This window comes from Podarcis tiliguerta, assembly GCF_965153285.1.
Source record: "Podarcis tiliguerta genome assembly, chromosome: 2".
In the NCBI taxonomy this organism is placed as follows: domain Eukaryota; kingdom Metazoa; phylum Chordata; class Lepidosauria; order Squamata; family Lacertidae; genus Podarcis; species Podarcis tiliguerta.
Window position 1 is genome coordinate 72,981,743 of NC_139535.1, and position 23,880 is coordinate 73,005,622.

At 45.2% G+C, this 23,880-nt stretch overlaps 1 protein-coding gene and 1 long non-coding RNA gene across 2 annotated transcripts in view; one reads left to right on the forward strand and one right to left on the reverse strand.

Annotated features, from left to right (window-relative positions):
• The window catches only part of ADRB2 (adrenoceptor beta 2), a 64,088-nt gene extending 42,958 nt beyond the window's left edge, over positions 1–21,130 (forward strand). The window contains exon 2 of the mRNA XM_083418272.1: positions 19,233–21,130. Within this exon, the coding sequence (XP_083274398.1) occupies positions 19,233–19,267 (35 nt within the window). The 3' untranslated portion in view covers positions 19,268–21,130. The remainder of the gene's footprint in view (positions 1–19,232) is intronic.
• Positions 3,749–19,213, reverse strand: LOC310666823. The gene is made up of 2 exons (XR_014506047.1): positions 12,522–19,213; positions 3,749–5,948 (listed from the first exon to the last, which is right to left on the reverse strand). It is a non-coding gene; the product is annotated as an uncharacterized lncRNA (long non-coding RNA).
• Positions 21,131–23,880: the final 2,750 nt, after the last annotated feature.

Genomic DNA, 23,880 nt, shown 5'->3' on the forward strand with positions numbered 1-23,880 from the left:
TCATCCATAGTCTCACTTAATGAGGGCATTGTTTGCTAATTGCAACATAGTGGGGTAAGCCAGTAAGAAGTTTTGTAGAGATTGCATTCAAATAGTAGTTTATGGCAATGCAGAAGTAAATTGCCTTGTGATACTCCCATGATGCTTTCTGCTTATTTGCAGTTATTAAAATACCCTTTCACTATGCTCTTGGTGGCTTATACCAGCATGCATATGCCTGAGAGACGATGCCTTAGAATTCACTCTCCATTCTTCTGGAGAAAAGTTAAGAAACTGGGTATGCATCTCAGCAAGTCTATAAATATTTCTAGTAGAGCAACCTGGGGAATTGGAAAAGGAGGGGTCCTGGTACAAGACCATGCAAATAGTTAGGCACAAATGGTTATCAAGAGCCTGGAATACATACCATAGAACAAGTGCTATCAGAACAGTATTGTGTTGTGAAGACCTCACATAGATTTCCTGGTGATTGCCAGCATTTCATAAACAAGTCATCTGAAAGAAACCGAGGGGTTTGATCACGAGGAAGTAACATTTCCCAGAACGGGTTAGAGGAGCTAGTCAGCCGGTGGGAATCACAGCTCTTTCAAATTCCACAAACAATTGCCTTACATCTGGAGAAACATTTCCATCACATGGAGCCAAGTGTCTACAAAGGTTTCCTCACTAAGAGTCTGAATCCATTTTAATCTGAAGGATTTGAAAGCAATTTATTGCAAGCATTTAAATGTTCATATGCCAGGCAAGGAAGGATACCCTGTTTCATATCCTTTAATCTCTCGTCTCATCCCTCTTCATTACCACTACTCTTGGCATCATGTCCAAAACGATCTGGTCTAGATACTCAAAAAGAAGTATTGATTGTAGCAGCGTGAATTTCTTATTTTAAATTGTGCAAAGCTATTCATTCAAAATGTCTCCCTTCAATGCGCTTCCAAATTTGCCATGCACCAAATAGACACTAAAGGTCTAGTACTTATTATTTTATTTATTACCTATTATACACTGCCTTTCAGAGCTATGCAGCTTATGCCAGGCAGTTGCCATGAAGCAAATTAAAATACAAAATTCACCAGGACATAATAAATCTAAAAAACCAGCAGTAATATTTAAATAGATGCTGTAGTAAATAAATAAAGCTGTGTACACACTCCCTTTTATTTTGCATACAGTGCTCTCCCTTCATTGGTATGGGAAGCAGTGTACACACCAAATCCATATCTATCCTGTTATGTATGAAATACTGTGCTTTGATAAAAAGTCTTAGCTGTGTTTTTAAGCTGGTAACATGAACACAGCTCAAGTGTTAAGAGTTTAATCAAAGGATGGTAATTATGTAATATTGCATAGGAGATCACACTCCATTCTGAGTGGCACTAGCTAAGGGTTTGTGCTGATACAGTTTGCAAAAAACAGCAGGAGCCTGTGGCTGAAATTGCAATTCAGGTGTCTCTTTGGGTTCTGCTCTAGAATGATCATTCCCAGCCAGCTTCAAAAGCATTGTGATATTTTATTAGTATGGAGGTGGAGGTGAATGCTTGTCTGGAGGTGAGATGGCAAAGGGTTGCTAGCAGTAATCAAAGAGGAGGCTTTTTGCAAGAATATTAAATGTGACAATTGGCACTTAATGACTCACTGTGTAACCATGGCAGGAGGAGATGAAAGCAATTAGCCTCTCATATATGAGCCACAACAATATTCCAAGCTAATAGTCAGCTATTGAAAGTACTGTATTTAATCCCTTGACATTCCTGGTTCAATCAACTGCTTTTCAGCCCCCTCATCCCCTCAGTTTCAGATCTCATTTGAATGGTGGATAGAGCAAAGATGAGGGGTGAACTAGTATTTTCAAAGAGGCAGGTAAAAAATCTGGATGGACAAAGAACTTCCCTTTCCGGGCAAAGTTAATAAGTAGTTTCGGTGAAAATTATTGTTGTTGTCTTTCCCTCCTGCAGTAGCACAACAAGAGATTTTCATTTTTGCGAATGGCTGATTAATAATACACTGACATTGACATGCATGTGTGAGCTCTCAAATGATCAAAGGTACGGTGTTGTTGTGTTGTAACATTTCCCAACTAGTCACTCAAATTATGATATTAATTTTTTTGTATCTTGGAAACAATTGATTGTTTTTCTTTTAAACCCTGCCTTTTTAAACCATCTACTCCACCACCACCACATTATGATCCATTAGCTTTATTTAAGAACATAAGAAGAACCTTGCAGGATGAAGGCAGTGGTCCATCTAGTCCTGCATCCTGTTCTCACTCTGGCCAGCCACATGCCTACAGGAAGCCCCCCAAGTAAGACCTGAGCACAACAGCACTCTCCCCTCCTGTGGTTTCCAGCAACTGATGTTCAGAGACATATTGCCTCCCACTGTGGAGGCAGAGCATAACCATTATGGCCAGTAGGCAATGATGGCACCCTAAAGGCTAACAGCTTTATTGTGGCATAAGCTGTTGAAGCCTGCATTAGTTCACAAGAAACTGTTAGGCTCTGTTCAGTGGTGTTGCTCAGCTGATGCTGGCAAGGCTTCATATAGTCATTCTACATGCTCTCCCTCTCTCCAGCTAGGAAGTAGACCCCCCCATTTTGCTTCCATTTTTAAGAAAAAGAATGCAAATTCAAGGCAAAGACTGGCCTTGTCACAAATCAACGTGAAACAATCACTTTGGGCAGCAAATTCTAGAGGGGCTACCAATCATCTGGTGCTGATTTACAGAGGATGGGGGGGCTATAGAGAAGAGAGGGGCTCCCCAAAAATTGCTGTCATCCTAATTCCACTGATCGAAATCTTACAGGCATCAGCTGAGAAACCCCATTGGATAGAGTCCTAACCATTTGTGTGTGTGGAGCAGAGCCCACTTCAACAGCTTATGCCACAATGAAACTGTTAGCCTTCCAGGTGCCGTAAGACTCCCTTTCTGTTTCTACAAGAACAGCAAACAAGGTGGGGAGGTATATGGGGACTCTGTTTTCCCAGCCCCTGCTGTGTTGCATCTGTTCCACATTCTGAATAAACCGCAGAGTTGTTTATTGCCAATGGGAGAGAGAGAAGATCCCTTAACTCTAAATTCTAAGGTACACATTGTTGTCTTTTTTAAATTCCTCCCCCACCCTCTTCAATTTGTCTGCAGGGTTTTTCTATTTCCCTGGCATATTGGCACCACCAAGTGGTGATGTTCTAATCTGCCATGGAATTAGTGCTAAATGCTTGGAAGATGATAAAGAAACAACTTCTCAAAATATGAGGAGCGCAAACTGAATGGCGCACAAACTGGTCTTGTTTTCTGTGCAGAGCCATGAAAGTTACTGTAAATAAATAAGAATTTTATGGCAAGCCAATGTCTCCTGACTCAAACTGAGAAATTGGGACTTCCCTAAACCTTTCTTAACAGACAGTATTGATATACTGCAGAAGACAAATGTCATCTGTGTACTGTGAGGTACAACTTTATTCTAATGATGCTCTGGCCGTTTTCCCACCTGCATGTGGATGAGGGCTGGCCATGATCACTATTTCCCTGTATGCAAAAAAGATTGCATGAACTCACCCTCTGCCTCATTATAAATGTGGAGGCTTAAACTTTCCCCCTTTCCTCATTGAGCATTATTGACATGAGAATTGCTGAAACTTGAGTCCAAAACAATATTGATCAGCATGTCTTTACTGGGCATTTCTAACATACCACAGAGTGTGTGCAGAGTAGACCACACAGATGGAAGCACTGAAGAGATGCAAAGAGATCTTTGCAAGGTTTAATAACAAAACTCCTCTAACATACACCTTACATAGTGTCTATAATCATCACCCACCCACCCACCGGGGGGGGGGGGTAAGATACAGAGTAAAGCACATTATATACCCTTCACAATTGCTGACACAGCTAATTACACTGACTTATCTGCACCTGCTACACTGCTACACAGCTGAAAAACTAGGTGAGGATTTGCACTCTGGTTTTTAAAGTGGTACACACCCTATGGGTGAACCCTAATATTTAAACAAACTATTCAACAGTCTTGGGCCTCTCTGGATCTCCATTTTTATTATCATTTGTGCTTATGGTGGTATCAAGGCAGTTATACATGACCCTGCTTTCAGTACTGTTTGTGCCTCCAAAGATTTTGAGGCAGGCATATGGCTTCATTTCCAATTGGTGCACATCCCATACCATCCTGCTAAAATCCGTTAACTTTTTTTTTATTTTTTACTGTGGCTACTTTGCTTTTTTTTTTTTTTTTTTGCCCCACTTTTGTTACACCAAGAATGTCCCACCAGAGGACATTAATAAAACAACATTGGGGAAGCATCACAGAACAATGAGGAAATGATTGAGCTTGTATATATGAAAGTGCTTCTATATAAAGTTCTATATGACTTGAGACCCAAGCTGTTGAGTCTCCATATGCTTCAACCCATACCTTATGGTGTGTGGTAAAGGGCTTTCTAAAAGCACCACTGCTACAAATGACAAGGAGGGTGGGCTTTCTCTGTGGCAGCACCTTGTCTTTGAAACTCCCTCCCAGAGGAAATTAGGCAGCCCCCATCCCTGACCATATGCAGGAGGAAATTAGACCTTTTTAGTTGTAGCTTGTTCAGGGTCCTGGGAATTATAGCTCTGTGAGGGATAAACTGCTGTTCGCAGGATTCTTTGGGAGAAGTCAAGTGCATATTGGATGTGCTTTGAATTTATGGTGTGGCTATGCCCCCGCAACTTCAGCAGGCCCAAAGGCCATCTGGGCACTGTCTTCCCCATTATGGTGAGATTGTTTGAATTTCTATTTCAATTATAGTAATTATTTCTAAATTTGCATCTGTACACATATAAAATTGGCATATGCAAATCTTCATTATCTTTTTTTAGTCAGGCATTTCCTCTCCTTTTGGGAATGCAGAAGTGGTCACACTACTTTGGATGCAATCCCACTGGAACGGAACATGTTCAAGTCCCATTCATGCACTTCAGTAGGAGCATTTGGCCCAAGCTTAATTTTCAGCTTAATTACATTTTTGGAACAGTGCTCTATGATTAATGAGATCCCATTTTTGTTTGGGAATGGTTTTCCTTAAGTTCCCTGGACAGTTTTGCATGCATATACTTTATTCTAAGTTCTCTTCATTCATTGCCCTATCATCTGTTCACTTAATCGCAACTGAACGGAAGAGTTTCTCCCATTAAACTTCTTTTCTTTACATCTTGTATTTGCAGCAGTAGGATTATAACAGTTTGGTGTCCTCTGCTCCATTGGCCAGGTTGAACTATGCCATTATAGCAGCCTTTCTCAAGCTTGGGTCCCCAGACATTGTTGCACTACAACTCCCATCATCCTGCTAACTAGGGATAATGGAAGTTGTAGTCAAGCAACAACTGGGGACCCAAGCTTGAGAAAGGCTGTGCTATTGTATACTTGCTTATGTTTGGATTCAGGGGACATACAGTAGCTCAGCTTTCAGAAAGTGTCTGTAATCAGGTGGATGCGTCAAAATCTTGACTGAATAGCAATGTTTATTCCAGCTTCAGGCTGAAACATAACTGAATGGAGAGAGTCAAATAATGAGAGGTATATATATACCCTGAGATATTCAGGAGGGACAGGAAGCAGCATTCTTAAATATATTGACAATATATCACAGTCACATAATGTCCAAATTCCAGAGGGGTAGCCACGTTAGTCTGTTGCAGCAAGAACAACAAAAAGTCTTTTGACACCTTAAACGTGAACATTCTTTTAATGGCATAAGCTTCTTTAAACTAGAGTCCACTTCACCAGATGCACAATGTGTAATTCTTGCTGGTTAGTTATATATCTACATAAGGGTGTAAAGAGAAATGTTAAAGTTGAAGTTAAATGACAATGAATTCAAAAAGTTCCATCTGTGACCATTCCGTTAAATATATGCAAATTGATCCTTCACAGCATCAGCAACTGGCAACACCACTGTCAGGGGTTCAGGAGCAGAGTCACAGGAGAGGGAGGAAACGGAGAGCGAGGGGGAGGAGTCTGAAGGAAATGTCAGCGACGACAGTAGTCCGAGGTCTCTGAGTCTCTCCAGTGACTCGGAGGATTCACAGAAAGGGGCCCCCATGGTCAGGGCAAGGGGAGTGCCCAGGGGGACACCTCGGGAAGAAGGGGCCAGAGGGGAGAGTAGCAGCTGGAAATCCGGACCAGCGTCCCCCCCAGAGTGCAGTAGGGGGGAGGAGTCCAAGGCATCGGGATCAGGGAGCGCGCAGGCAGAGGGAGAACGTGAGGCAGGAGTGACCACACCCTCGTCAGGGAGCGAGGAAACGGTCATCCGGAAAGTTAAACGCGCGCGCGCGCCAAGTTCAAATGTACAGGAGGGCGGCAAGGTGGGCAGCCCAGGTAGGGAGCCAGGTCCTAAAGCCCGCCGAAGAGAGGGGGAGGAGTCAGAGGGGTCAAGCTCTGCGTCAGAAGAGTCCAGGAGGAATGAGACCCCGGGGGGTAGTAAGACCCAGAGGAAGAGAGAGAGAAGGAAGAGCTGGAGTAAGATTAGAGTCTTAAACTGGTGCACAGGGGGCGGAGACCCAGACAGAGCTTCGCCGGTCTAAAGTCCAGACGTAGAGCTGGGACGCTGAGACTTGTAAATGGAGACTATTCTTCAATAAAGACTTTGATACTGTACTATCGGCTAGCGTTGGTCCTTGGTGAGCTGGGACCCGGAGCCAGCTCTGACAGTAAGCTCTGTCTCCTTTTTAAAGTTTTGGCACCAAGAACCTCGCCACGTGAGTCGACGCAGCGAGGGCAGAGGAGGGGTGCTTACAGAGCTCACAAAACTCAGGCAAGATGACGACGGAAGAGCAGATAAAAGCCCTGCAAGAAGCGGTGACACAACTCAGCACGGAGGTAATTGCATCCAGGAAGAGAGAGGAGGAAATGGTTACCTCCTGCCGGGATCTCCAGGTCAGGTTGGACGTGCTTTCTAAACAGGGGCAAACGGGATCCAAGGCAGAAGGCATTGGCTTGGGGAGAAGGGGAGGCAGCCTTGTATCGCATTTCGACGGGAGTTTGCAGCAGTACCCCAACTTCAGAGCAGACCTGCTGTTTGCGCTGGATCTACTTGACAAAGACTTTAGAGATGAGAGAGAGAAAGTGGGGTTTATCTTGTCCCATTTGCATGGGGAAGCCAAAACGTGGCTGAGGAATCTATGGAGGGACAATGATCCAGCGCTCCAAGATGCGAAGGCTTTTATTAAAGCAATGGACTCATGTTTTTTATCAAAGGTAGACGTCGATATTGCCAGGAGGGACATACATGGACTTAAACAAGGCAAAGCCAGCGTGAGGCAGTACCATACACGCTTTTTCGGATTGGTTCATGCCCTGGGGTGGGAAAAAGATTCTGCGCCAGTCAGAGACCTCTTTTGGGAGGGGTTGAATGCAGATGTAAAAGCGGAAATTGGAAGGGGGGAGAGACCAAGGAGCACCCAGCAAGTAGTCCAGAGGGCTCTGGAGATCGGGGTGCATCTGGAAGAACGTCCTTGGAACAGGGAAGAAGGGCGTTGGGGAAGGGCACCAGCCAGAGCACCTCCCTTCTTTCCCAGAGAAGCAGCGCGTGCGCACTCCACACCCTCGCAGGGAGGGGGAGAAGAGCCGATGGAGATCGGAGGTGCCAGGGCTCAGTCAGCTAACAGAGCCCTAACACCGGGAGCAGCCAAAACGAAGCCTCCTAGAGGGAACAGGAAGTGCTACATCTGCGACAGTGCTCAACACATGGCGAAAGAGTGTCCCCAGAGGCTCCACAAGCACACTGCAGCCTCGGCAACAGTCGCAGAAGCAGCTCAATTGAAAACGCAGCAACAGTTAAACGACGGAGTCTGGCTGGAGGAAGAGGCACTGGGGTCCAGCCAGACAAGTCAATGAAACAATCCCCAGCACTTTTGCAACCCACAGACCCCCTCCCACCCAAACCAGTGGTGCAGCTTACAGCGTCTCTCCAACTGCCCAATGGACGCACTGTGGAGGTGCCGATCACCATTGACTCCGGCAGTAACGCTGACTTTATAGGACTGGAATTCATTCAGCAGCACAATATACCACTGCTACCAGCCACACTGCCCCTGAACGTTGTCACGGTGGATGGCAGAGACTTGTTAGGGGGGCAGGTGGTGCAACAAACGCAACCAATGGTGATGCGGATTGGAAATCACCGAGAAGTCATCAGCTTTAATGTCACCCACCTGTCGGACACGCCTGTAGTCCTGGGCATGAGTTGGCTGCACAGGCACAGCCCAGCATTGGCGTGGTACCAGCGCCAACTGACCTTCGGCTCCTCCTATTGCGCGGAACATTGCATCCTTCCTAGCCCGGAAGAAGGAGGGGACGACCCGCAGCTACAATTAGGCACGCTGCAAGCAGTGCCGCGCAAGTACGCAGCGTTTTTGGAGGTTTTCTGCGAGAAGGAAGCGGACAAGCTGCCTCCCCACAGGTCCTATGACTGCAAGATTGACCTCCTGCCAGGAGCGACGCTGCCAGCCGGGAAACTGTATTCCATGTCTGAGGACGAGCTGCAGGAGCTCAAGGAGTTCATAGACCTCAACTTGAAGCGCGGTTTCATCCGGGAGTCGAAGGCAGCGGGGGGCAGTCCTGTATTCTTTGTGAAGAAAAGGGACACGCCCCAAAAGAGGCTTGTAGTTGATTTCAGGCTCTTAAATGCCAAGACCAAGCCCACGGCCTTTCCCATGCCCAAGATAGATGACCTGCTGGCAACGGTGAGGAAAGGACGCGTTTTTACAAAATTGGATCTGCGAGGGGCGTACAACCTGATTCGCATACGGGAAGGAGACGAGTGGAAGACTGCCATGTTCACGCCCCTGGGCACATATGAATACAGAGTTATGCCCTTCGGTTTACAAAATGGCGCCCACTGTTTTCAAGCCTTCATGCATCACGTCCTGGCGGGTCTCCTCTACAAGACATGCGTCTGCTTCTTGGACGACATCCTGATATTCTCAGAATCTGAGGAGACCCACGAAGGTGACGTCAAGGAAGTTCTGCAGAGACTGCAGGAGCATCGGCTGTATGCCAAGCTGGAGAAGTGCCAGTTCGACAGGAAGGAGGTGGATTTCCTGGGCTACAAGCTGTCGGACAAGGGGCTTGCCATGGACAGCGCCAAGGTTCGCGCAGTGTTGGACTGGAAGAGCCCGCGCAATCGGAAGGAGGTCCAGCGGTTTGTGGGGTTCGCCAACTTTTACCGCAAGTTCATCAAGGGGTTCGCGATGCAGACGGCGGCCATTACCGACACGCTCAGCTCTAAGAAGAAGAAGTTCATCTGGACGGAGCAAGCGGAGCAGTCCTTTCAGAACCTTAAGCGTCTCTTCTCGTCCGAAGGGCAGCTACTGCATGTGAATCCCAGCAAACCGATGAGGGTTGAAACAGACGCCTCAGACAGAGCCGTGGGCGCCGTACTGTTGCAGGAGGACCCGCATGGGGACTGGAGACCGTGTGCCTTCTACTCTAGGAAGCTCAGCAAGTCGGAGCAGAACTACACCATCTGGGACAGGGAGTTGCTGGCCATTCATGCAGCATTCAAGGCGTGGCGGCACTTCCTCGTCGGGGCCAAACACACAGTGCAGGTTCGCACGGATCATAAGAACCTGGAGTACTGGCGCACGGCAAGGTTCCTGAACCAGCGGCACATCAGATGGGCGGAATTTTTTGCGGATTTCGACTTCAGGATAGAATACATCCCAGGCGACAACAACATCATGGCGGATGCACTGTCCAGAAAGCCGCAATACCTCGAAGAGGCGGCACCAGCAGCGGCCAAGCACATTTTCGCTCCGAAAGCGTGGGCGTGCGCTTCAGCAACCGTGGACTTGGAGGCGGTCCGTCGAGCACTGCAGGAGGACCCCTTCGCACAAGCCAAGATGGAGGAGGTGCACAAGGGCACGGTGAAGGACGACGAGTTCCAAGTACGAGACGGATTGCTCATCCGCAGAGGAGCACTCTATGTACCGGGAGACGACCTCCGGGCGAAAGTACTGCAGCAGTTACACGACGCACCCACCGCCGGGCACTTTGGCAAGGAGAAGACGGCAGAACTAGTTGCCAGAGATTTTTGGTGGCCCAAGATGCGGGGGGAAGTCGCGGAGTACGTCTCGAGGTGCGACACCTGCCAAAGGGCCAAGTCAGTGCACAAACCTCCGGCGGGACTGCTCGAACCGCTGCAGACCCCGAGCGAACCGTGGGAGAGGGTGGCCCTGGACTTTGTCACGGATTTACCCAGCTCAAGGGGTAAAACGGCAGTGCTAGTGGTGGTGGACATGTTCACTAAAATGGCCCACTTCATTCCGTGCGCGAAGGTGGCCACGGCAGAACAGACCGCCAAACTGTTCATAGACCACGTCTTCAGGGTGCACGGACTGCCACGGTCTATCTTGTCCGACAGGGGGCGCCAGTTCATTTCGAGCTTCTGGCAGAAGCTGATGGGTTTCCTGAACGTCAAGATCAACCTAGCGTCGGCGAGACACCCGCAGACCAACGGACAAGCGGAGCGCGTCAACGCCATCATGCAGCAGTACCTGAGATGCTATGCAAATCAACAGCCGACGACATGGGTGGACTACCTGCCGCTCGCTGAGTTCGCTTACAACAACACGAAGCACGTGTCCACAGGGGTGACGCCGTTCTTCGCCAACAACGGGAGGCATCCCAGAACCTTCCCGGGATTAGAGACTGGGGGAGGGGGAGCCACAGGCAGCGGAAGTCTTGGCGGCGGAATTGCAGGAAGTCCACGAGCAGCTTAGGAGGCAGTTAGAGCTTGCAAAGCACGCATACAAACTGCAGGCTGACAAGCACAGAAGGGTTGGTGAAGACATACAGGTGGGAGACTGGGTGTGGTTAGCGGCCCACGCAGTGCCGACCAGATCCTTAGCTAAGAAGAAACTCGGACATAAGCAGCTAGGACCTTACCTAGTTGAGGCACAGATCAATCCGGTGGCCTTCCGGTTGACACTTCCGGAAGGATCCAGAATGCACCCAGTATTCCATAGGTCGGTGCTCACGCCCTACAAAGCACCTCACCGATTTCAGGCGCAGGGCACGGCACCAGACCAGTATAGGGAGATCCCCCCAAGGAGGGAGTCGCCAAGAAGGGAACCCATCAACCAGGTCACAGAGATTTTGGACTCGAGATGGGGGGAAGAGGGAGTAGAATATTTTCTCGCAAGGGAAGGTACCCCGGCCAGCGCCAACAGTTGGGTGCCGGACTATGCCCTGGACGAGCCTCTCCTCAAAGAGGAGTTTCATGCCTTGTTCCCACACAGGCCCATGCCAGCCGAGTATTTCGACGACTGGCTTTTCACACCCACGCTTTCTACCAGCACGTTCCAGGGATTCACCTCGGACGAAGAACCAGCATTAGAAACACGTTCACCGGAGGGCTCGCCCTCGGGGTTTGCCTCAGACCGCTCGTTTTGGTGGGACAATCGAGGAGAGGAGAGGTGGCTGAGGGGCCCTTGGCAGGCAACGGACCCAGAGGGGAACGAGGGTGAGAGGGACATGGACGTGATGGGGGAGGACGTTGGGTTCGAGCATGGCGGCACGGAGATGGAAGCAGAGGAGAACGAGGTCGGCGAAGACACGGAGGACGAGCCGGATTTCTCTAACTGGATGCACGCCACGGGGGACGAACTGTATCCACCATTCACCCCCACAACGACGGAGCACCCAGCACCCCCGCCGGAGGAAGGGGAGGGGGGAAGGGGGGGCTTCGAGGGGGGGATGGATGTCAGGGGTTCAGGAGCAGAGTCACAGGAGAGGGAGGAAACGGAGAGCGAGGGGGAGGAGTCTGAAGGAAATGTCAGCGACGACAGTAGTCCGAGGTCTCTGAGTCTCTCCAGTGACTCGGAGGATTCACAGAAAGGGGCCCCCATGGTCAGGGCAAGGGGAGTGCCCAGGGGGACACCTCGGGAAGAAGGGGCCAGAGGGGACTCAGAGAGTAGCAGCTGGAAATCCGGACCAGCGTCCCCCCCAGAGTGCAGTAGGGGGGAGGAGTCCAAGGCATCGGGATCAGGGAGCGCGCAGGCAGAGGGAGAACGTGAGGCAGGAGTGACCACACCCTCGTCAGGGAGCGAGGAAACGGTCATCCGGAAAGTTAAACGCGCGCGCGCGCCAAGTTCAAATGTACAGGAGGGCGGCAAGGTGGGCAGCCCAGGTAGGGAGCCAGGTCCTAAAGCCCGCCGAAGAGAGGGGGAGGAGTCAGAGGGGTCAAGCTCTGCGTCAGAAGAGTCCAGGAGGAATGAGACCCCGGGGGGGTAGTAAGACCCAGAGGAAGAGAGAGAGAAGGAAGAGCTGGAGTAAGATTAGAGTCTTAAACTGGTGCACAGGGGGCGGAGACCCAGACAGAGCTTCGCCGGTCTAAAGTCCAGACGTAGAGCTGGGACGCTGAGACTTGTAAATGGAGACTATTCTTCAATAAAGACTTTGATACTGTACTATCGGCTAGCGTTGGTCCTTGGTGAGCTGGGACCCGGAGCCAGCTCTGACAACCACACTCATCTTAGATAATACAACTGGAGTTTAAATTATTAAAAGTGAGTGCAGATACCCTTCACAACAGCAATGGTGATGATGGGGATAACAGCATCATCTTAGCACTGCTGAGTACATTTAACAGCAGCAGCAGAGCAGAATACCATTGTCTCTATTCAGACCCAAATGAATAGAATTGAACTTTTTGACAATTCAGCAATTTCATGCTGGAGTTTCCATTGGACGTTCCTTTGGTCCTGCTCTAACTACTCAGGGTGATATTTGAGCAATAGAATGTTTGTTTATGTGTGCAGTATATGTGAGGGAAGTGGAACATCAGAATGGATAGAGGAAAAGAGACTTAGGGGAGCTATGTACTGTTGTCATAAAGAGCAGAAAAGGCAAGATAGGGGATAGGTGAGCTCTAGGATAGATCTAGGTAGAGCTGGAGGAGAGCTTTGCCTGAAACCCTGGAGAGCCACTGCCAATAGACCATACTGATCTAGATGAATCAGTAGTGGGCTGAAAAAGGAACCTAAAGGAACGGTGAGTGAAGAAGGCAGGGAGTGGTGGTGGGGTGGTGGTGGTGTAGGAAGCAATTGTCCTAAAGGCAGAAAGGATTGCATGCTGTCAGCAGAAGTATACAGGCAAAGAACAGGACCAAGCATCAAGAAGAGCAAAAATGTATTGCGAGATGTACTTATGAGTCAATCTTTATGGCTGTTCTGAATGGTTTCATGCATGCTCTTGGATGCTGCTCAGTTCTTTAGATTGCGCTCCTTGCTGTTGGGAGGGATCATTTGGCCCTAGAGCAAAGGCAGGTTTGCATTAGGAGCGATCTGTGGTCAACTATAGGCAAGCTTTTGTTTTTGGGTCTGACTCAGTGAATGAATTTGGCCAAGTGTCATTCATGGGTCAAGAAGCATGGCCATGGGAGGTCATGGAACCTAAATCTCTCACTGGGTTACCCAGAGCAGCAGATAGCTAGAATTCCAGCTCAACATCTGATTTTTTGCTTCATGAGACAGATGTTTAGGGCAAAAGCATGTGTTGTGTTTTCGCTCTCTCACTCTGCATCTCTTCTTCTCATTCCTCGTTCATGCACAACAGTAAAAAGAAAAAGAAAAATACCGTAATAATTAGGTTGTCAAACTCTTAATAATCTGTTTCCAACACAATCCAATAAATGGAATTTTTACATCATTTGCTGTAGTTTTACGGGGTAATAGTGTTCACTGAGGAGGAGAAGGCGATAGTTTATTTACCCTTTATACAGTGAAGAAAAGGTGAAACCAGAGAACGATTGTATGGTTGTGAGTGGTTCACCTGCATAGAGAACTAGGCACATCTGCTACAAAATTTGGTTGATTTTTATACCAGTTTAACACTCATGACTTGCATAAATAATCCTAGAACCTGCAGCTAGCTGAGGCTTCTAATTATGTCTTATTTATTAAAGTATTTTCAATGCCACTCTTCAGCCAAAGAAAGCTTCCAGGGTGGTTTGCAGATATCAACGGCAGGACAGATCTTACCATCAGATTTATAATCTGAAAGTGGCACAAAGGGGGGGGAAAGAGAATAGGAGATAGGAGCAGGGAAAGCCAACCCAAACACTAGTTCTTATTTATAAAGCTTTAACGACAAGCTGGTATGGAAACAGTTCAAAGAGAGCATGAGCCAATGGAGTGGCCCTGCTTCCCTTCCTCCCCCCTTGACTGCAGTCTGATGGAATGGCTGCTGTCAGGTGACAGCTGAGGGAAAAGGAAAGCTGATGATGCCTTCAAAGATCTATAAAGAGGAAATTTATAGCCCCTTACATTTCCCTGGAGGGCGAGAGAATAGCAATTAAACTATTTTAGATGTAGATGGGCCTTAAGCATTTAGTTTTCAGCCTGGTCTTCATGCTTTGGGAACAGAACAGCCCTTCACAAAATATTAGCGGTCATTCTCTGTGTCATAAAGGGATTGTGGTCTTCTGAAAATCTGATTTGAAAGCTCTTTGGTTACAAAAATAAAACAAAGCAAGTTAGCAATGGAATTTTTTTTAAAAAAAGCTTTCATATATTAATGTAAATCCTTTCACACGAGATAGCTGAAAAATTTAAAAGTAAACTTACCCCAGTATTTGAAGATAAGGCAAATCATAACCAGTTTATTGAAAAGATTTGGTACACTGAGAGAAAACACAAGGTTTGAAATATTAATTTCAAAAAGCAAACACTCAAAAGGAATCATAGGAGATATATATAAAATAACTGCAGAAGTGGAATCATCCCAGCCTAGATGTCAATCAAAATGGGATACAGATATGACTAGCAAGATATCTCAAGAAAAATGGGCCTCCTCCTGGGAGACACATTTCCAGATTTACACTTTGTAGGAGTTTAAAATTTATAAAATCATGCCTCATTGGTATCTGTCTCCAGATAGACTGCATAAAATATATCCAACAATAAATAATCAGTGTTGCAGATGCTCCAAATGTGACTATTTGTCATGTACTTGGAGGAATGTCCGATTATTAAATTATTTAACAGAAAGCGACAATGTCCTTGGCTAAGTCCACCCCATGAATCCTATTCTAACAATATTTGGATATCTCAACATCATCATTCCAGAGTCAAAAATTGGTAGCCTATTTATTAACTGCAGCAAAAATTTGGGAAATGACCTTTATGACTAAAGTTACAACTCTTAATAACAGTAAGAGAAGACATACAAATAGAATATAATTCTACCAGAAAATAGAGTTTGTTTCTACTATATGCAAGGTGCAAGAGCAAATAAACCATTATCCCTGTTAAGAGGCATATAGACATTAGAGAAAACTATGAGTTGGCCACCCCTGCAGTATGTCATTGGCATACACAGAATGTGCCTAATCCACATTTTTTCAAATATCTAAAACAATTTCATTCATAAACATCAACAAGGCACAACAGTTTATCATTTTAGCTATTGGATTATTGCCTTAAACACATGCGCGCACACACAATTCCACTAATGCCCATGTACAGAAGACTAGTTTCTTTTTATTTTTTTTTAATTTTTAAGTTTTTATTGTTAAAATAATTCAGCATTAATACACACATATTGCGAATATACAAGCATGCAAACATACATTTCATACAATCCTTAAAAATATTCAAACATACCTACATTCAGTCCCACAGATAATTCATTTTCCCACCACCATCCCTCAGGGGGTGAGGGGTGAGAGAAGACTAGTTTCAAATAATGTAGAATACTGAAAGCTTGATCCTTTTTGTTGTTATCATCATTTTTTTTTTTTTAAAAAAAAAACAGTCTTGATTGCTTCACAAGTATCATGGTGTGGGAAACTTTAATGTGATGGAATTCATACAAATAGACATGGCATCAAAGTGTCTGAAGTCCTTTGGGAGGAAAGGCAGGTTCGAAATTTAATAAATAAAATGGCACCCTGGGACACAAAGGCATTTAGCTAGGAATGAATGAATCATGTTGCTTCTGCGTCAAAACTCACTGGCACACTGTATTTTTGTTTTTTCCTGAATTTTAAATCTGGATTCTGGAGGGTGGGGTAGTCAATTGATTTTCCTCTTCCTTCATTAAGAACAGATTTATTGTACCAACATAGTTTGATGCAGCTATCTGTTTATGCCAGCATGCTGCGCCTTGGTGAAAGCATAAGTCAGGCCCAATAGAGGGCATTGATGAGAACATTTATAGACACATGAATGATTATGAAGGCCTCCCCAAGTATTTTTGAGTGGACCTCAGGATTTACCATCGGAAATATGTGTATTTCCTAAATTTGATGCATAGTTTGGGAATTGTATTATATTTCCTGGATCTGATGTATATTTTGTGAACTTTATACATTAAATTTATGTATATTTCCTGAATTTGATGATATACTGTGTCAACTATATAAAGGACTGTGTATATGTATGACTTCATCTCCACAGGGGCTAGAGAAACTTATCTTAGGACCCCACAGGTTGAAAACATGTAATGTAAAACTAAGGAATACAAAGGCTTAAACCTGGATCTTAAGGGGAACTTGCTTTGCTAAGTTCACACAGCAAGCATTCAATTTTTGGCCGCTCCAGCTGTTACTTATCCCACCCTTTCATGCTATTTGACTTACATTAGCATCCATTTTATTCCAAGATCACAAAGGACCTATCTCAAATCTATTACCTATCATTGGAGTGATGCCCCAGCATGGTTGTAAGATCAGTGTTGCTGTTCCAAAATAACATCTGGACACTATCCTCATAGTCTTTTAGTCTGCAGTGGAGGTTGCAATTCCTACCATTAAGTAGATTAAAATAACAGAATGTGTGTTTTAAAACATTTCTGAATTGCCCTTTCATTAAAAAATAAATAAATCCAGGGTGGTTCATACAACACAATAAAAGAGCAATCATCAATAATGTGGTTAGGGGGAGTAAAAGACAGTGCTAAAAACAGTTGCAGCGGAAGTGAAACACCAGAGGTTTAAAGTATGAGAAAAGGGAAAAACATAGTACTTAAAAAGGTTAAGATATCCATCTATGAGCTTCTTTAAGGTGAGAATTCTACAAGTTGGGTACCACAGGCAGGAGCACCACTATGCATGTTGTTTGTCATTGCGTTCCTCAGTACTATATATATATATATATATATATATATATATATATATATATATATATGAATCAAAGGCTGCCATTCTAGGCATGCTTAGCTGGGAGTAGGTCTCACTGACTTACTTTCAGGGGCAGCCTGTAGGGTGATTCGCTAAACAAAACCGGCACCATTCCTACCCATATGTTTACATGCTGCAAATGGCCTCCACTCTCACTCCCCCCCCCCCATCAGTGTATATGTCAAGTTAGTATGTTTGGGCCCAAGGCACATTGCTTTCAGCTTACCTACTTTTGCCATTTAATTGTTCCAATTATCACCCAGCTTGGAGAGCTTCTTCTGGAGCTCTTTGCTTTTCTGTTTTTTACCAGCCTAAATAATTTGGCGTCATCAGCCCACGGTGAGGCATTCTTTGCCATGGACACACCAGCTAGAAAATAAGTGAGCAAACCACATGCTCAAGATGCTTTGCAGGGTGTGAATGTACATGGGATATTCCTACACTGAGAGAAGAAAACCTCAATGAGAGACTGTCTTTGAGACCTTTGGAAGAAAGGTTGTATTGGTCTAAGACATGTTTAGACAATGCTGGGAAACCTGCAGCCCTCCAGAAATTGTTGGACTCCAACTCCCATCAGCCCCAGCCAGCATGATCAATGGTCAGGGAAGATGGAAGCTGTAGTCCGGCAACATCTAGAGAGCCATAGATTCCCCAACTCTGATCTAACGTATATGGAAATTAGAAGAGAACAATGATTAATTCGTTTCCACCCCTCTCTTCCATAAGTATGAAATGTTTTCACAGATGTGGACCACTGTTACAATTGTAATAACTGAAAATCAATCCTTAGAAAGGTTAATAAAGGAAGGCAGAGTATTGAGACAAGAATTTATTAGAACTGAATATGAGACTGGGCCCAATTATTAAGAAGTAAAAAAGAGAGAGAAAGAGATAAAAAGAGAAAGTAATATACTGAGAAATTACAGATAGCAGTTGCATTATGTGATTCAAGATTCCAGCATGCTATTGCTTGAACGTATTAAAGCAGAAACGTGTTTAATTAAAATGCACAAAAAGATACAAGCAGGATGTCAATGCAGTGCTGCAGGGGAATACAAAAAGGTTGTCTTAATTATCTCCGTAAACTTGACAAGCGTATGTCCTAATTTGCATCAATATTGTAGCAACCTTAACATCATAGTGGTGCTTCTCTTCTGGGTGACCTATTGAACCCAGCTGCAGCAGAGTGGTCATGGCCTTGGAACTCCTATACTTTTGAGCTCCTGCCTGCATAATATCAGCCAGTTTGGGGGGCAAATAGTCTAACATTTCTCCAATGAAAATAGGGACACCCTAAGGAAACGGAAGACATTCTGGGATCAAATCAATCAAAAAACGGGATGGCTTCTGTAAATCTGAGACTGGCCCTGGAAAATAGGGACACTTGGAGGTTTTATTGTCCTGCTATTCAATACAATTTTACCAAACATCATACCTAAAGCAGGAACAGCAAACGTACAGTATATTGGTGTAAAATATCCCATTCCCTCTTGCACAGAGCATTCATTGATGATATAGAAGTGCTTTGAATCCCAAGACATTGATTGTCATTAGGTAAGCCATTAGGTCTGTTCACAATTTTTAAATTTAACCTGCTATCGATACTCCTGTGCTATATCATTCTCCTACCATTGATTATCCAACCCAGTTGTTTTTCCTCTCTCAGAAAGTTCCTTCAGAATCTTAGTCAATGTCTTTTTGAGCAGGAGCAGCCCCATAACGCAGCTAGGGTTGATGAGAGTTGCAGTTCAAAGCATCCAGAGAGGACCAAGCTGGGAAATGCTGAGTTGAGGCAATGCATTAGATATGGCAGACCAAACAAACCCTGTATGTGAGGTCTTGCTTTTGTTGAATTTGGATTCTCATTTTGTTGAATGTTGGTTTCTCATTACAGACCCACTTTCGGGTTTGAAAGAAACATTAGAAGTTGTGATGTGATGCCACCAAAATCAGTGTCGTGAATGTGGGCAGAAGTACAAATGTTAACTGCGACACATCACCCTTTGGGTCCTTCCATACTCCAAGCTGACCAGATTGTGTTTCTCTTTCCTCTGCAGAAATCCCTGGGTGCCCTGGAATGGTTGAAAGTTGAGCGGGTTAAGCTTTCACCCTCCTAACCATTTGCAACTCTCAGAAGCTCATGAAGAGACAAGTCTAAGCTCTGCTTTACTTTTGTTGGCACAGAGGAACTTCGCATTCCTTTGCACAGGGATGAAGGGAAGGACAGCTAGCAAACCAAGTTTCCAGGCTGTGAAGAAAACTGCAGTGAATGAACCATTTCGGGGATTCAGCTGTGAGAAGCTAAATCAGTTCTGTGTAACTACTGCTTGAGATAGGATTGGTGGAGCCTTCACAGTGCAATAATGAAAGGCTTTCCTAGAGCTGAAGAACAGGAGTTTCGAGAAGTAGGGGAAGAGTTGGTGATTTTATTAACTCACCCACACTGTCTCCGCTGGAAATATCCTCAAGGAGCTGAAAGGCTTTGGGAAGACATTTTCCCATCTTGTTGTTAGTCTACTTGCGGAAGGGACATCAAATATCTGGCTTCCTGGTGAAGCCAGCAGATTGCTAGGATTGGGACGGGATCATTATGCAGCCCAAACGTGAAAAGAATTTGGGAAGTAATACACCGAGGAGCACTCTTGTAAAACCAAATTGGTTTGCAGTGCACATTCAAAGCTGGTTTCTGCTCCTGGAAGTATTTTGCCAACTTTTCCCCAAGCCAACACTTGTCCCCATAGCCAAGTGGTTCCACAAAGACAGAAGTGAATAATCACTTTGTGGTAGGATTTCAAAAAAATTGACTCAACGTTTACCAAGCCCCTTATTCAGAGGCAGTTCTCAGTAATATTGACTTCTGCGCAATTTCAAGAGACCCCAAGAGACCAAGATTGAAAGGCAGCTTCTCTCAATATTTTTTTTAAAGAACTTGTAAGCAACCAAACACCCCTCATATACTGTTCTTGAAGCTAAGCTTTCTGCATCAACCTCCTGGTATCATAGGATGCCCACATTCTTCTTTTGGAATCTTGAGATGTCTGGCCTTGACTACTCAGCTCACTCCAAGTGCTGATGATGTTTAACCCCCTTTGCCAGGAGACACTTCCAAGGCTTTGTAGGAAGGGGAAAGAAGCTTTGTTGAATACTTGGGAGAGACAGACCAGCTTATGTGAGGAGTCTGGAGTCGAAGTTGGATGGCCAAGGGTGGTTTCAGAAAAGGGGAGAATCTTTCAAGTTGTGGTTTTATAACAAAACTTAATTCCCTGTATATTACATTAACAACTCTGAGGTGTAAAAAAAAAGCAAGCTTTCAAATGTAATCTGTTTCAGCCTGGAAGGCAACAGTCAGCTTAAAAATGCAGAAGGAAAGGTTCTTCATTTTGATGATTATGTTAAGGGCTTTGTCCCGTAAGATTTAAAAGACGCCTGGAGCCAAACCATGAATTATTGAGGCTTCTGTGTGTGTAGTGTCCTGTCCCTTTGATGCAGTGTGCAATATTGCTAAGGATCAAAAGACCTTCTACTGTCTGCAGCAAAAGAGAAAGAGAAACCCATGCTATCAACTGCAAGGGGGAATGAAGCTATCCATCAGCAGAGAAGCTGGTATTCTTGCCATTGTGCATGACAAGTGATTGTACTGCCGTTTGCTCTCATGGACTTTGTGCAAGCATGAGCCTCTTATTCATTGGACCGCTTTGAACCCATTGGATTCCTAAATATCATGTGCGGGGGGGGGGAGAGAAGGGATTTGGGGCTCTGCAGGGCATGTTGCCTGTGAAATTAAGACACACTGGGCTTCCATGTGTGCTGCTCTAAAGTTGTGGTGTCTATTTATTTATTTATTGGGTAAGGATGAGTTCTGGTTTCCTCACCTTCCTTGCTATGAGGGAAGATGGTGCAAAATCTCACAGAGCAATGGGTCACTGGCTGCTCCAAAATAAAAAAAACCTGAATCCATTGTGTAATGGTGTCCAATATCTGTCATTTTCTTCTTACTTTGTTGGTCCAGAAGAGACCAGGTCAGTATGCTGGTTCCTCCACAATGCATTCTGTATCCATTTCTGCTTTCTTAGGTACGCCATGTGTAGCATAAAAAAACCAAATTTGATTTAATGCTTAGAGGTTCTTTACATGCCCTTTTTGTGTACAATCAGCTGGCCTAGAGCCTCACTGGATACAAACCAGGCCAGCTTCACTACAGTCTCTCTGTTTATCTATGCATATTTCTCCAGTGGAGCCTCTCCACTGTAGCTTCCTCTCATGCCTTGCAAGCTAGTTGTGCATTTGCTGCGTAAGCAAACATTTTCATTGGCCACACTGGCATTTAACCATTATCTACTACTACTACTACTACTTTTTATTTATTTATTTATTTATACATACATACATACATACATACATACATACCCTGCCCATCTGGCTGGGTTTCCCCAGCCACTCTGGGCAGCTCCCAACAGAATATTAAAAACACGATAAAACATCATACATTAAAAACTGCCCTAAACAGAACCAAACTAGACAAGACACAGAAGACCAGTGAACAGGATCTCCTGCTTAAATAAATACATAAAAGCAGGCACAGGGCAATCTTAATTGGGACTATGGAGCTGAAGAGACAGGCTAACCTTTTCACCCCATGCCATTTCCTCCATGTCAACTTCATTTTTGGTGCTGTATCCAATCAGCACCAAGCGCATATGCTGCAATGGAGGTAATATACAATAAAAGGGACACTCTTAGCCTCGAGCTATTGAGATGCCTCCCACATGGACACCTTCAACCGTCTGCCAGTTTATTTCCAACCCAACACTGCCACTACTATATTGGTAACCTGTTCCCCCTCCACAAGGTAAGTGGAAGCTTCAGGGCTGCATGGGTTCCTGCAAATTATGCAGGGAGGTAATCCCACAACCAGTAGTGATCTGTGGCTGGCTGTGTCTATTTCCTCTGATGCCCCATCTCCTCCAAGTATGCCTGACTGGGCTCTGGCCTTGGCCAAATCAAGTACACAGTCCTAATAAAAACCCTTCCAGAATTTATCAGCTCAACACTTTCTGGCCTCTAACAATCTGCCTGTATGATGACCCAGAAATGTTGCCATCCCTATTTAGAGATTATTGATGTGGGTTACCAATAATTCTCTACACTTGGCAACACTTGTTGCCAAAGGCCAAGATGCTGTTGTATCTATCCCTGCCATTCCCTAGTCCTTGGGGTGCCTAATGTAGCCGCACCTATTTTAGAGCTGCATCCCTTCATCAGGAACATTAATGGAGGTGGCATCAAAACAGCTGCTCAGCCTGCAAAGACCACCAACAAAAACCCATGGCATGGAAGTTACATGTGTGGTTATGATGCTCTCCAACATGTGTATAAGAAAGTGTCCAGGAGCAGCTCACATTTGGGCAGTACAACCCCATCGGTCTGCTGTGCTATTTGCCACTAACACCAGCACAACATTGGTGTAGCTTCATCATTTCATCTTACTGATTTCAAACAGCAAAGCAGACAGCCAGATGATGCCATTTAAAAGGAGATATAATGTAGCAGCTCCTGTTACAGTTTCCATTACAGCTCTCCTATTACCCTCCAGTCTTGGTGGTGTGCATCTACAATGCTCCCATGTTAGCCATGCACCGAAGGGACTGATCGATGCAGAGTGACCCCAGGATGCCACCTTTTCTAGGACTCATACAAAAGGGCAACCACAGAGATACTACACCATCCAAGGAAGCATAGACCTCTGTAGCAAAGCAGTCACAGTTGTCCAACAGCTGCTGTCAATAGCCCTGGATTCCAGGGTTCTCTGCAGGAAGATCTTGGACCTCTTTGTAGCATAGACATATCCAGACAACTCACACAACCATGCCATGCTTACACATGGAAATTACACAGCAAAAGACAGAGTTGGGCCTTCAGATCATGCTTCACCAACCACATAGGTCCATTGGGAAGAAACATGCATGGAGAACTCATGAGTGACTCAGGGAAAAGATTTGAGACCCATGAGTATCCATTCAAATGATCCATGCAGTGTAGCCAAGGAGAGAGTCTCATGCACAAGGAAGAAAAGGAACTAGAACTGGTGGCTCATGGGGACCAGGATCAGGAGCTACCTGCTAGCTCAGCAGGATTGAAAAACACTGGTAGAATTGAGCCTCACACCAGGGAGAAACATTGGATGGATACCGCAGCCCCCAAGGCAAAACTCATCTTTTGATTTCCTGGCCAGAAACAATGTTGTCAGGTACAAAAAAGTTAGAAGCAACATGACTAGAAACCCACACTTCCCATGACACACAGAACAAGTTTTTTGTTTTTTTTTTTAATCTACAAAGCCACAGAAAGATGCATGATGCAAAACTTTGTAACGTTTCGGGCTCAAGCCACAGATCCAAACATATGACATAGGAGGTTTCCTTATACCAAGTCAAACCATCTGTCTATTTGGCTCAGCACTGCAAACACTGGCTGGCAGTGGCTCTCCAGGTTTTCAGACAGGGTAAAAAGCACCTCAACATTCTTGGTGGTTGCATGTGTCTGGACATAGATTAATGCAGCATTTGTTTACCATCATACTGACTCCTGCAGATGACTTTGGTTTTTGAGTATGAAAAGCTTTGAAGATGCTGCTAGGTTTTGGAAAAATTCAACAAAGGAGCAAATGTTTAAGCTTCATTTTCCAAAACAGAAAGTATCAAAGTT